The sequence below is a fragment of the Malaya genurostris genome, chromosome 3 (assembly GCF_030247185.1).
Source record: "Malaya genurostris strain Urasoe2022 chromosome 3, Malgen_1.1, whole genome shotgun sequence".
Classification (NCBI taxonomy): domain Eukaryota; kingdom Metazoa; phylum Arthropoda; class Insecta; order Diptera; family Culicidae; genus Malaya; species Malaya genurostris.
The window spans coordinates 110269561-110285365 of record NC_080572.1 but is presented as its reverse complement, the minus strand read 5'-3'; the positions used below and the strand labels follow the sequence as shown (position 1 = coordinate 110285365).

Sequence of the window (15805 nt, the reverse complement as noted above, 5' to 3'; positions counted from 1 at the left end):
TAAATATGTCTAATCTATTCCGAAACGTACAGGAGCACTTTACGGTGAATGTTTCACTTCACCATATCACATATCAAATTGCAAACAAAAGATTCATGGTTTCGAGTGGAAGGGGAAAAATCTCACCCTCATAAAATTCGGCCCGCGGAAGAGAACAATGTTGCCGGCGCATTAAATGTGCCATCATAGAAATTTCGCCATAATGTGCAGACGCATTCATAGGCAGATATTATGCTGGCATCTTCGGGGTTGTTCACTAAAGAACGCCATGCCATAAGTGGAAGGGCGATGGTTGGATTTCTAGTTACTGTTATATTCTGAAACTTTCGATTTCTAACATTTTCAATTTAGCACTGTTCGACCGAAATCTGAAGAATGGAGAGTTCTGCAAAGATTCTAACTACTGAATCCACATAGTCAACCTACGTGGTTTCAGAATCTCTCATAATCTTGTGGTATTTTAAGAGACTGATGAAGTGATGACGATGATGAGATAACATACCTCTCAGGCTGGGCAAAATTCCTTGTCACCAGTGGAGCATCACACGATGTATGTAAACAAAGTACGTACGCCTGTTTGCCCTCGATCAACGTCGAAAAGACACCCGCGTAAAGAACGGAAACGCAAACGGAGCAGGTCACAAAAATGTAAAGAGTACTCTTCCACTTGAAGTGCCTGTTGACAAAAGCACAAAGCTAGTGACGTTTTTAACTCCGCTTATAATGGTAGTGTATGACAACATATATTTCGGTTGGTTGGGGGACGGGAATGAGGTTTTCACTTTTAAAGAGCGCTTAATTGTTTGCATATGCCCGGTGTCGAGGATGCACCCCGAAGGAGGTTTATGAGACTTAGAACGATGTAAGAATTCGCTTTGATTTGCTTTGCGTTCTCCTTCTGAAGCCGAAACGAGTGTGTTTATTTCCGCGTGTCGGCAAGGGGTTAATCATCTGATGTCAAGTACCGCTTGATGAACTCGGACGTGGGTTGGCACATTAGCAAATTATTTACGTTGCGCAATTACCAAAAAATAACATCAGTTGTTTAGACCGTCGAAAAGGGTTTTGCGAGACGCACCTCAGTTCGGTCAACCCCTACTAATTCCATAAATCGTTCTCTAATCTTGCTTGGGGTTTAATCAACGGTGAATATCAAAGCAGGCCGCTAAGCATATCGATGAAAGCTTTTTTCTTGTATTTTTCTTTTGCGTAATCTGTTTACATCGCGCGAAGTGTCAAAACCTGGTATAAAAATGGTGTTACAGTTTGAGCATTATAACTTAAAATAATTAGAAGGATCGTGGTTTGCCTTACTCAGCAACGCCAAAGAAATTGGTACCAAAAGAAAGTAAACCATGATATGATTTTTTTACACAATCGATTTCACCAGCAAATTTCAACAGACCTTGACAAAATTCATCATTAATATCATTTTTGTTCTTGCAAAACTTGTTCTCGAATTATTAATTTGAAAAAAACTTGCATCGCCACAGAAGCAATTTGAATACAAAATTCATTCGGACGAATTTCTGCATTAATTTGCAGTAATAAGTGTTCGGATTAACGTTATTATTCCGGCTTCGGTGTTGCTTTTCGTGATCATTTGAATGAGTGGTTATAGAGTGATTCTTGAGATTTAAAAGACCAAGTTTTCATAAGTCAACATTTGATACTGATGACGAATGAACGATGCCGGTCAGTTGTCGAAACTGGATAAATGTGAGTGACGGATTAGATGTGTTTTCCGCCGGTGAGTTAGTTTCAATACTTTTTTATGGTGAATCATGATATTTTAATGACTAGTAGTTGGAAATTGGAATATTTCTACGAATATCTACGGAAATTGGTATTTTTATACAGAAATCTATGAAAACTGTTTGCCTGACGACCAGGAAAAGGTTGTTTCCTGGTTTGCATTGCAGGAGTTTCCGAGGAAGCGGCCAATCTACGGAAATGATACTATTACTATCTCAATGTTTCTATCACATTACTACTATCTGGCATCGATGGCACGCAATGCATACGAATATAAATTTGATTCCTTTCTCTTGGCATGTTTCAGTCATTCTTTGTATGTTTCATAGTACTGTTCTTGTATTCCTTGTTGTTGTAGTAATTACTGTCGAATGACAATTTGGGCACTACGTTTGTTGTATTGAATCGAAAATGTCAACAAACTATTACAATTTCCTCTACAGAAAATTGGAAAAACAATTTAAAACTGTATTTAACGAAAATACTATTGAATCAGTGATGGTATAAGAGATTTGCACCCACCGATTGAGTATACCGGGTACCAGTTATCATTTCGTACTCCCTACATTCTATTAATCTATTAATAAATATCTCAATATTTCAAGGCTACCATTATTTTGCAACCTAGCTAAAATGGGTTCAATGTACATCGCATGCGATAAGACTAATCGCTTTGGCGCGGCGTCAACACATTTGTCACACGCAGTACAATTAAATCTTGGAATCCATCATCAAAACAAAACAAAAGTCTGTTAATCTCAAATTTCAAATAAACAAATTAAAAAGTGAACGCTGTTGTGTCAAGTCATGTGATACATTTAATCTAGGACAGAGAAAAAACATTGTATTATATAAAACAATGCCACCATAGCATTGCTTGATATCCAAAACAATGCATTTTCAATAGATTGCTGTTATCTGCCGAAAAAATGTAACAGATTGCAACAATATCGTATCAGACTACCTCAAATATCGCACAAAGACTACCTCACAGTGTTGTTCTTATCACTGAAGCGCTTGAGAGACATCTAGATTGTTGGTCAAGCCCGAGTTGCCATCAATAGGTGATACCATTCGTCCATGGCTACCCAAGCATGTACATGTATCTTATCATTCACGTACTTTTACCACTTTGATGCCGCTACTATCGTGTCATACGATACATATCTGCAGTGTGCAATTCCACGCCATCGTCGTCGTTGGCGTTGACGTAAAAACACATATCGTACGATGAAAATTTTGTGGGTAACATCCGTTCAACCACATGTCTTGACGTCGTCATTTTCATTCATCTGGTACTGTCAATACAAACAACGCGCAGAAAGCCATGCAACGATAATCTAGGTGGCGTGACATTCATAATGTTATGTCATCCTCGGGCAATATCTACAGAGCGCCGTCTATTCTTAGCTGAACAACGTGGTCCTATTTTTATCTTGACGTCTTTTCATTAGAATCGCAAATCAGAAATGGCGTGCGATTCTCATTTTTTAATCGTCAGATCGACCTTTAAATTCAACGTTCTAGTAGTTATCTAGTTCATGTTTGTTTCACCAGTTTCATTTCTACGGTGGTCTTTTATCTGACACGCAGCTTATCATCGTCATTCATGTGACTAACTGAAGATGATAGAAAAAAAACATCTACAACCATGAATCATTTTTATTATTTCTCACCCGACGGATCTGAAACGCTTTTCAGGCCCCAATTGTGGCTGTGTATAACTCAAATGACATACCATTTTTCGTACTACTTCGGATAATAGTACCCAATGAAGGTGAAGGTACACCAGCACACCAGATAGAAGCTTTGGGCCTTGTGCAACAACTTGCACCATAACTGCCGACAATGTTGAAATTCTCCTTAAACCGTCAAAAAATCGGTTGAATTTTTATTGAAACCACACGCTTCCAATACTCTGCCGCATACAATTTGATCATTCGATCACGATCGTGGCGACCAATTGCCACGGACAACTGCCTGTGTGTGTGTGTGTGTGTGTGTGTGTGTGTGTGTGTGTGTGTGTGTGTGTGTGATTGACATTTACGGATTATTCAGTGAATCCGTAAGAGTCACTAATGTTTATATCAATCAGATCGAGCGCAAATTTTTTAAGATATGGGTATGGGAATGTTTCAAATTTCAACATATGATATAGAAAAATTATGCATAAATACCAAATATGTTTGAAAGCCTTCTTAATTGGATTCATTTGAAATACTTGTTTTGAACACACAGTAGTGCCTTTATAGGCTCTACACTCGAATATTCTGTTGTTGCCTGTTTGTTTTTCACCAAAACTATTTACAATGAATTAAAGCTATGAACGAATCGGTTTTGGGTTCGTTCTTCGTTGTCTTCCAAGAAAATTCCTCTTGAAACTTTAAGATCATACACGCTTGTACGTGACTATTATCTGTAAAAAATTTCTGCCGACATTTTTCATGATTTCCGTAAAACATTTTTGGCAGCAAAGCAACAACCGTAAATGAGAATTTAGCCTAGCAATTATAATAGTTATTATGCACTCACGTAGTTGAAACGTAAAACAAATAAAATTACTTAAGTGCACTTAACACACTTTACCAAACCCCCTAAAAGAATTGGCAATAGTTTTATTTCAGCCGGTATTGTGCCAGGTAAGGCACGTGACGATTTTGTTTTTTTTTGTTCTATTTTATTGTTACAATAAAATCTTTGTGAGTAGTGTTTGCACTGCTTTCGAACTAACAAGCGGAATGAATAACCGTCAGAGAATGTGAAATCTGCTTAAAATACGAACAACAACGAACTCTATCTTTTGTTTGATACTTTACATTTCGCAAGTTATAACAAACATAAAATATTTACCATAACGAGAGTGTTAAAATTTAATATAATAATTAGAACTGATTTAGAGGATTCACCTTCATCTGGTTACGAGATTCTTTCCGAAGGTTTCATGATCGATAAAATCCATGAAGAAAAACAGACAAAAAAGCCAACAAACAGAAAGTTGAAAGGCCCCGGCCAGTAAGAGAATGACACAACTCGTCCAAATCTATTTTGACAACTATCGTAATTCAACCAGACCTCCACAGGCTGCCAACATTCCTACCAAGCGGGTATAATTTTAATTTTTTTTAGTTCTTCGGATTCTCTTTCCAGAAAACTAGAGACAGAAAAAATATTGTAAAAGTAAATTCCGGGTAATTCTAACGAATTTTTGCCTTTCTCATTTAAAACAGCTATGCAATTACTGTGAAAACCTACTTTTAAATCGAGTCATAAACCATTCGACTCAATTCGTCGAGTACGCAAAATGTCTGTGTGTATGTATGTAACCAAAATGTGCACTCGATTTTCTCAGAAATGGCTGAACCGATTCTCACAAATTTAGATTCAAAAGAAAAGTCTCTCGGTACCATAGGTTGCTATTGAATTTTACCAGGATCGAACTTCCGGTTCGGGAGTAACGGGATAAAATGTGCGAAAAAAAGAAAAAAAATACACTATTTTCTTCAACTCAGATTCAAATTTAAGACCTTATAGTTCAATAGCCTGCTATTAAATTGCATATGGATCAGACTTCCGATTCCAGAGCTATAGGGTAAAATATGCAAAATGAGCTGAAAAAGTACACTCGATTTTCTCAGATACCGCTCATCCAATTTTCGCACGCTTAGGTTCAAATGAAAGGCCTTAGGGATCCATATAATCCTTCCGAATGTCATCCTGATACAACTTGTGGTCTTGGAATTACAGGGTGATAAATATTAAAATTTTATTCGTTGACTTTGGGTATACCGGACCATCGTTCCTGGTTCTGAAAGTACCGGAAAAGTGCTTGTGTGCTCCAAACCGGAAATCTTTACAATTGCTCAGCAACGGCTAAACCGATCTTCGAAAACTCAGATTCAAATGAAAAGTTTAGAACGAAAATGCAAAAACGAGGAATTTCTAATCATTTGGATCGAAACTGTTCAAAATCTAAAAGGTTATGCTAGTGTATGCCCAAACAAACTTTTTCGTTCTTATTCAATATTGAAAGAAAATTTTTTTGAAGAATCTCTTAGTAATATTAATGATCAGCTGTTGCTCATATAGATCACCTTGCAAAATAAGGGTAGACTGTATCTGAACAATGTTTCACACATACTTCAGATAGTTCTAGAAAGCGCGTTCTACTGGAATTTTTTATATTGTAACTAAACTTGGGTTGACTTTTCAATGTTTCAAGAAATCGCCATAGTTTGGGGAAAAAACGCTAAACCAAATAGCCCTAAACTGGTACCACAGCTTTAGTCCAAAGTTGATGCTTGAATAATAAAATGAATTAAATTTAAATACGGAAATAAAAAATTAAAACGTTAGTAACATTTGAAAAGTACCTCATATTCATCAGTCACATTCATATCTTATGCTTTTGAAATCAGATTATTGAAAAAATGTACTTTTATACCAGTTAGTCATTCGTTCCGAATGCATTTCTGAATGTTATCGTTATAAACTGTTGACCAAACATTGGTAGCCGTTACCGGCCAAACCTCTACCGGCTTAGAGAAATTTAAAAGAGCAAATTTCTCACCTTCCAGTATTAGGTCATCATCGAGCACCATAAACCACAACAATTAGCACATCGTGCACAAGTTTCGCAAACTATTTGAACACACTACATTAGGGCAACGCATCCGGTGCATGCTCGTATACCGAGTTTATTACGTTTCTTTTAGGAAAACTTTTGTCCGCAAGCGACCGGAACAGGCTATTAAAGGGCTGAGAAATTCCGTACACATTCAGAACTGTCCTTGCACTGAAAACACTTATTACCTACTTCCTTTCCATCAGGGTTAATGATTGGCATCAAATAAATGCCTACTTCAAAAACACTTATCATATTTACCGACCGACTGGTAGGGATTTCAAAATTTCCCTTCCAAGCAAGCCAGAGCGTTCGTCCGAACGTCGTTCAGCAATTAAATCACTCCCACCCACCCGACTATTATCTGGGGAAAATGCATTCCAAAAATTCAATGTCGTCGCAGTCACAAACTATTGAGTAGTTGAGTGGGATCGATTAAAACCGTTCGACTTACCTACTGTCACCGATGCTGGTCTCCTTGCCGGCAATTCCGTTCCAACTGATGCGTCGTTCCGCCTCACCATCGCTCAGATAATCGATCAGTATGAAGTTGTCCTTATGGGGCTGTTGTTGCTGCTGCTCGGACGACGGGTGATGTCGATGGTTGTGACGCGTTGGCGAACTGTTAAACTCATCCAGTTTCAGGAAACTGTCGGATGACACACCGGTAGATGCGGCTCCTAGATTCAGCAAGGCTGTCACAACCGTCAGCAGAAAGATATTTCTGATTTCGATCTTCATGCTTAGCATGTTCTTAACTTTCACTTTCAGAACGAACATTGAGTTACACTGTGTAGTTGGCATGCGCAAGTTGCACTATTTTTTCACGGATGGTTAATCTGGAAACACACAGAGAAAAACAGAAATGACCGTTACCAATGATGCTTAAAGATAAGTTTTATTGTTTCACTGATATAATTACTTCACGCCGTGTAATTTTGAAGGCAGGTAGAATAAAACGAAGCCAAAACACACAATTTTCAGATGAACTGAACTTCGGCGCGAAATGATCTCGCTTGCAAAACTCAGTTAAAATCACGCTAATGTACTACCGATGGATTGAAAATTAACACCGACTGCTGTTACTCTTTTCTCAACTTGATCGGTGAGCGGCAAACATACGTGTAACTTTTGCTACACCGAAGCGCAACGGTTTTATATAGACTTTCAGCAGCGAACATCGCGAAAGGAAATTCGCGAATATTGCCGATCAAGTCTTCGGCCACATTGCCGCCGGTCGGTATCGTACGACCGCACTCAAAGTCTTGTTTCCGAACAAGGTGATGACGCGATCCCTCTCTCTTTCTAGCATGCTCGATACAGTTGGTAACGTGTGGTGGTAGCCCGGTTGTGTCTGTGGTGGAAAATCACGCGATATTCGAACATTATCATATCAGTTTCATGAGGTAATTATACGTTTCACCTGGTCATGGCGGTAAGAATTTGTCGTGTGTAGTAACGTGGCGGTTTCTCGCAGGAACTTGAAACTTATCAGCAGACTAGCGGCGCTAGTACAATTGCAAGCTTGTTTACCTAGGGCTTTTGAATATGCCGTTACAATGTGTTTCTCCTTCTAGCTTCAACCGTGAACCCCCACTTAAAGTTTGCATCTCTTTTAACTTCTTGATATTGCAGAATCTCTCAAAAAAATTTAAGCTGCAATATCTATCATCTGACGTAACATATACCAACATACTGCAAGTTTGAGTTAATAGTATATGTATACTATCTGGGCAGGAGATTAGTCAACTCTCGTTTACCGAATGTATCACCATATATGTTAAGTTTAACACCATGCAGATTCTTCCTATGGCTGAGCTTGAAACCTTTTCTCATATAACTTGTACGGAACTGTCTGATTAGGACACGCATCATAACTGGTAATTAGCACCTGCTTCGATGTGCATCAGTTGAGAATTCTGATGCTTGCGTAGACTTGCCGATTGGCTGTTTACTGACAGGGTATGTTTGTGTGCCTAGTTATACACCCGAGGTTATTACTGACTCTATGTTTGACCACACGATGATGTATTGACTACGTTTCTTTCTTGTTAACCAGTTGCGGATCATACGATATATGATGTAAAATAGTGACGTTGGCGTAGTCAATTTTACCTCACGCTCACTTTTCACACTCTCGTTGTTCGGTTCATATGATTTGAGCGAACTGACAAGTATGCCATTTCCCAACATTTCCATGGCTTACTCATTCAAGGATGTAAAATACCACGAAACCTCATCGGCGAAGATCGTAAAACAAAACTACCCGAAGGCTACCAAATTCGGGTGCTGAATAAATAAACGTACATGACGATTCATCAGAAGAAAAAACCTTCCATCACCATCATCTGATCCGATGAATGATATTTTGTTTACCTTAAAATCATTACTCATTCGTTTGGAATCAGCAAGCGCCACCACCCACAGTTGAAAACGTCAATCGCAGGCGTGATTCGCATCGATGATTGAATTGTTTTGTATTTCAGTAGAATACGTAGGTGAGCTTTCGGAGTCATGCGACTTTCGCGACCTTGTGTTCATATGGAGCAATGGTTGTGTGCAGGTAGCTGTAGTAGTTTTAGCCTGTGCGCTGCATAAAAATAAAATTATAAACAAAATCTATTTTTAGCTTTCCATCATTGCTGATGATTGAATGAGTTGTTCATCAGAGGTGCCGAAGCCGCCCGGAGGTGTGTCGCTCCGTGCAAGTCTCCCATTGGCCGTCTGAGATCGGAAAGCTTGTGCTCTGAGACTCGAGGCAAATTGTTTGCAAACCTGCCCCCCTGGAGGGATTGTGCACAAGCAGTTGAAGCAATATCATTGTAGATTGATTGCCCCATTAGAGCCAATGGAACGTTTTGTCGATGTTTTTAATTAACTCAATTGACCATACCTCACGTGGGAAGGCGCAAACAAATTGCATACACAACTAATTATACCAATATCGCATCTAATTTGCTTACATATAAATATGAGTCATTAGAAATTTAAATATAATATAAATATAAGTTTTAATTATATTTCAATACATTAAGTAGTTCAATGATATCGATTATTCACATTAATCTAACTTATTTCTTAGTACAATGAATATTTTCGTAGTTATAATAAAAAAATCAAAAGTTATATGACTTGATTTACAACATTGACAAGAAACATAGTTTTTATTGAATTGCAGTTCACTTTAATTGTTTTTTGGTATGTTGTTTACCGATACAAGTGTAGCTTTGATGGGTGATATAGAGAATAGGTTACTGTTTTCGCAAGCCCGTTGGCGTATGTTTTTAGTGTTATTAGGCTTGTAACACTAGCCACATGAACTGTGTACTAAGTCTGTGAATCATTTCGCAAATGATTTCAACTTTTGGTTAAAATTTGACAATTCGTTTTTTTTAATTAACTAAAACTACCTGCGAGTTCAAAGTTGACGGATAAAAAGTTATTTGTGTTTATTTTGCAATAATTTGTGTTTATTTTGCAATAATTTGTGTTTATTTTGCAATAATTGAAAATAAAATGATTGTGCAATATATACTTGAATTATTTTATTGTTGAATCTCGACAAAATGTATAATTACTGATAATCCCGATAATCCCTATTTTGTTCACTGTCAGTTATTAGCGAACTTGTCTGCAGCAATTTTGCTGTGAGCTCGATAAAAGTGATCAGGATTGAATCGTGAATTGCCGAGGCATCAGTAATTGAACATATAAAGGATTTTTCTTTATTATTGTTTGAAATGAATATCACAAAAGCTAACATTAAGGAGCGCGGGTGTTTTATTATTGTTCATTTTAATTCAGTACACAAAAACAAAAGCAAACCATTGATGAAAACATCACGACTAAAAACAATTATTTCTAGTGCTTCTCAACACCTCTACCTGGAAATAAGCAGATATTTGTGAGTATATACGAAAAGAGATAGATCTTTATTTCACGAAATATAAAAATCTTTCTCTTTCATCCAATTTCAATGTTTTCCGACGTGGTGCTTTGTGAAACCGACAAGAGACATTAGACAAGTGTCTCATCGAGTTTCAATAAAAGCAACACACTGCTCAAAATCTCGGCAAACGAATTTGCTGATCTCGATATATTTATTTAGCATAATATTATTCAGAACTTCGGTAAAAAAAACGCACTTTACCAAAATATCAGAATATTACTTCAACAAATTTCAGAAAAGAGCATGTCTAAGAATCGCAACAACAAAAAATCACATAGTCCAAAACTATCGACGGAGCACAACAATCGTTGAAACCCAAACTTAGTCAAAAAATACTTGCATTCAGGTGCATACCCAGTGCATATTTTTTTTCATGAGAGGGGGGCATGTTTATCAATTGGAAATTTGTTTATAATTACTTGAAAAGTGTTTGGTTATAAAGTCGTTTGTAGTAAGTTATCCATTTTATTATTAACCTTATTATAAAAGGAAGAATTTTAATAATATAGGGGAGACCGTTGCTAAATCAGACACTTTTTGAAAATTAAAAAAAACATCCATTACAACTAGGTTTTCACCCAAATTTTCTCTACCGTTATGTGGATTGCAAGGCAATCATTCGTCCCTTTATTTCTACGGAAGCCAAACTGAGTATCTGACAACAAACCGTGTCGAGACGTCGTAGAAAATCTTTTTCGAACAATTTTCTGATGCAGGACAACATCGCAATGGGTCTATATGAGTTGTGATTGAAAGCTGGTTACCCCGGCTTTTAAATGGCGATAACTTTCACTTGCCTCCAGTCAGGTGGAACAATATTTTGCTCAAGAAACTTGTTGAACAATTCCAACAAACGTCTTTTTGCGAGGTCGGGCAGATTCTTCACCAAGTTGAATTTAATTCTGTCCAACCCAGGAGCGTTATTGTTACAAGACATGAGTGCTATGTAAAATTCCCTCTTTGGAAAGGGCCTATCAATGGAACCATTATTTGGATAAGATTCCCTAATAATGCTATGCGTAGGAACAGAATCTGGACAAACTTTCCTCGCAAAATCAAATATCCATCGGTTCGAGTATTCCTCACTCTCATTTCCTACGTTACGATTCCTCATTCGTCTGGCCGTATTCCAAAGAGTGCTCATTGAGGTTTCTCTTGACAAACCTTCGACAAAATGTCTCCAATAGCTACATTTCTTGGCCCGAAATATGCTCTTATACTTGATTTCTAAAGTCAAGAATTTTTCAAAATTCTGAGGAGTTCCTCCTCCTCGTTTTAAAAACGTCTTGTAAGCATTTTGTTTCGCGTGCTTAGCATTTGAGCACTCTTTGTCCCACCAAGGGTTTGGAGGCCTTCTGTTAGACGTTGGACCAAGAAATCGTTTGGTTTGGGCTTGTTCTGCGGCCTCCAGAATCGAACAAACGAGGAAGTCATATTCTTCAAGTGGGGGGAGCTCTTCCATTGAAGTTAAGACACTTGAAATATTACTTTGGTATTTAATCCAGTTAATATTTTTTGTCAAATCATATTAAATATTAACTGAAATAGCAATGCCTTTGTTACTGCTAATTGAGATGATGATTGGTAAATGATCGCTACCGTGTAAATCAGGAAATACTTTCCCGGTGCAATCTAGTCGAATTGAAGTCGAGCAAAGAGATAAATCTAATGCACTTGGACGTGCAGGAGGTCTTGGGGACTTATTTTGTGGTTATCCTCAGTTTGTGCTTAGTCAAAGCAGAGCAGTTCAACTTCAACTGCTTAGTGCAAACTTAAACAGTTCAACTTTTAGGGTTATTTTAATTGTTGAGTGTCAATTACTTAACATTTAAATACAATGTACTAAAAAATGAACAATTGTAACGCAAATTTGATGTATATGAAATGAAATTCCACTCAAAATCTAAGTGCTAATTACTCAATTTTTGGCTCATTAAAAAAAATTAGATTTTACCCAAACATCGTTTCCAGTGGAAGAACTCAAATTTAAGTAACTAAGGAGTTACTCTAAATTAGAGTTGTTCCACTTTTTCTGTAGATGAGTAGAATCTTAGTCATTTTTGAGTAACAATTTTCAACCGTGTAGCGCAAAACGTATCCACGAAAATTCATCGGAATATTCCGAATTATTATTTGTATTTGGTGCTGTGTTGATGACTGCTTTATTTCATAACAAAAAACCACAATAAATTTATTATATCGTGCGGTTTCAAATTATATTTTGAAATTTAGATTTTCCGCTGTTCAATTCAATGTAATTCTAAACTACTTAACAAATTTGAAATCTGTTTAACTTTCGGTTTTATCATATTTTAAAACTGTTGAGATTTGTTACATGTGTATTTGTTTGACTACCCCGAAGGAATGTTTACTTTAACTAACTAAGGGACTAAGGTATTTTTTTAATTCATTGCATAACATCTCAAAAATATTGGATAACGCAAATTAATCTTGCCCCAGACCCATCAATACGTAAAAGCAGCGCTGATTAGTATAGAGTATAAAATTTAGTGTAGGAGTATTTAAAAGCGTTTTCCCCACAATTCACATTGGTGCACCTCATAACTTCATAACTAACGCACCGATCCTTTTGAAATATTGAACCCTATTTCTGTACAAAATTAAAGAGGTAACGCCGAGTTTTTTTCCAATTTTTTTTAATAATTTTTAATTTACAATAAATTGACCGATTTTTTTTTTTGCAAAAATCACGTTTTCCCTTTTATAGAGTTCCAAAAAAGTTAAAAAATGTTATCAAGAATAAAGATTTTGACTATGTCCTTGACTTTAGCCCCCTCTTCAGAGGTAAGGCCACCACGGAACTTTAAAAAAAACTTTCAAACTTTTTGTGAACCTAAAATTTTCCTGAAACCCTCTAGAATGACAAAAAATGTCTTGTGGTCAAAACGAATCTCGAACTGGTTGTTAGCGAAGGCGCCTTGCGACGCGTTTCATGCATCTTGAGATAACTTTGAACGCTGCAGCTACAAATTTTTATCGATTGGTTCCAAATTTTTAGGAGACTTTAATAAACACATTAGCTATTATACCACATAGGGGTTTCTTAATATATTGTAAACTTTTGTTTTATAAGCAATACAATATGACATTTTCATGTAGAAAAATGAACTTTTCCGCAATTTCCTACGTGGTATGCTAGTTTATGATATTTACTTTATAAAACTTTGGTACTTGCTCCTACTTCAAATTTGAAGACACAGCCGGTTCGGACCTCCCTGAAAACTAGTCGCAATAACTTGGTCATGAAAAGGCTATTTTTTATCGGATTTGTATAACAATAATTTTTTTTTTGTACGATGAAGTACACATAATTGAACACTGAAAAATAAATTTCAATAGCTTTCACTATATTTCCGGAAAACGTTTCTGAGTTTGTCCTATTTTTTTGACGCGCATGGTGGCCTTACCCCTTGAAAAAATATAAATTTTATGCCGAATGAGATGAATGAGATTTTCAAAATTTATTAAGATCTTTGCAATACAAAACTTATAACATAACTTCACAAACCCATATCAAAGTGGTGTATTAATCCACCTAGTAGTGTAATGATGCCTTTCTCGTCAACGTTTATATGAGAAATTGATGTAGCCAATGTAGTTTATATGAGAAATTGATGTAGCTACTGCACATCAAATATTTCTGTGTATCACTTTTGGTTTTAACGTTTGATATAACTTATGATGGTATAAATTGTGAGGCCAATGTTCTGATAAATTGTAAATTACGTTCAAACTTATTATTTCATCCTAAATATTAGGTAATGATAGCAATAATTAAAAATATGAGAGAGGTCTGATCTCACATCTCGACGAACTAAATCGAGCTTTCTTAACATCTTAATGAATTCCAACATAAAAGTTAAGCCAAATTAAAAAAAAATTCTTCATAACCCTTAAACCGTTTAAATAGTTTTGAAATACTTGAGGCTAATTTTAGTTTAATAACTAGTAATCGACGAACTCTGGATCTATAAAAATTTTAAAACCAACACAAAATCAAAGCCTACTCATCCGACTATTTTACCATTTATTAGATTTTATAAAACAAATTTGTTTATTATCCGGGAAAAGGTAAGATACGATCGTTTCGCAATTTAATCCACTAAAAATGATAACTCTTTCTGCACGCAACACAAATATACAATCCAGACTTACTTTTATAGCTCGAATTATTTCAGCAATATTCTGATAATCCAATGAGTAAACGTTGACAACTACACCAGTAAACAGCATTCAAAATTGGTGAACTAAAAAACACTTTTCGCATTAGTCACATTTAACTATTTCATTCACATGTTTGGTACAATTGTATATTCACTGACAAATCAAACCGATTCAATACATATTTGTGTCCAGATTTCTATTCTATCGTCACAACACTTCACCAAAAACCATTATATTAACTATTCCCGACGGATCACGGCAACGTTTATTTTTTGGTGCGCTTCCGACCGATTAGAAGATACTCGAAATCAAATTTAGCCTGCGCAATCGACAGCTATCTCACCGACCGTCCGTACCGTAGCGCATCCGAAAAGCGAATAAAAGATATATTTCTGATATTGGACTGAACACCTCTGTCGGGCGAATGCGAACACGCGGGCGGACGAGGACACAGCATACCGTGTCCGTAGGTGCACATGCGACGCTGTTCCAACCGTATTCCGACGTTGAGTTCTCTACTTTCTATCGCTTGTTTCATCCTTATTCCTTGAGACGACACACTTGTTATTTGGAGTTATGTTGTGGCGTTTGTAAATGCTATAGCAATTATAAATCGACAGTAGAAACTGATGAAAATCAATTCAGCTTAAAAACTATTTATTATATTGAAAGTATAACATATATTATAAATATAGGTAGATAAAAAGATGGTAAATGCAAATCCACAATCATGGCTTATAACAAAAATCTTAGTTGAATCTTCAAGAATAAGATATCCAAAAGCAAAAACTAATTTTCGCTTCTACCACAGGTTTATGATCAATTATTCAAAAACTAGACAGAATTTCGAAAATTCAAAAACTCCAAACAAAGTTTTCGCAATTATATTTATTACGACTAAGTAGTCTTAAAATTTTGAAATTTTGCTTTGCCGAGCCGTGATCGGTTTTTGAAATGCATAAACGGTTAGTGTTCCGTTCCACAAAGATGACTTTAGAACTGCAAACAGTGTTTGAAGCAAAATTAAACGAAGAATCTGAAAAGGCAACTCAAAATTATAAAATTTTAGTCAAAATAACCGAAATTTGTAAAAGTATTTCATCAACTTTCATCATTTTATATTTTGCTTGCGCGCCGCTGTTTCGCATGGAGGTGGTGTGCTAAATTCACGGTGGGTTCAGTGGCGTTATAGCGTGAGCAAAACTTTCATATAAAAACGTGTTTAATCCACCTAGCAGTGAGATGATACCTTTTTTTATCAATCCGTATGTGTTTTTTGCATGAATATTCTTCGG

The 15805-nt window shown here is 36.4% G+C and overlaps 1 protein-coding gene across 5 annotated transcripts in view; it reads right to left on the bottom strand.

The window, feature by feature from the left end:
- Positions 1–14867, bottom strand: part of LOC131439657 (uncharacterized) — a 56173-nt gene extending 41306 nt beyond the window's left edge. The window contains exons 1-2 of one of the 5 annotated variants that reach the window (XM_058610949.1): positions 14502–14867; positions 6831–7215 (exon numbers count right to left, since the gene is read on the bottom strand). In XM_058610949.1, coding sequence (XP_058466932.1) covers positions 6831–7180 — 350 coding nt within the window. In that variant the 5' untranslated portion in view covers positions 7181–7215; positions 14502–14867. Of the gene's footprint in view, positions 1–6830; positions 7216–7298; positions 7594–14501 lie in introns of those variants that run through there. The other 4 variants (XM_058610947.1, XM_058610946.1, XM_058610951.1 and 1 more) reach the window with 4 other exon arrangements.
- Positions 14868–15805: the final 938 nt, after the last annotated feature.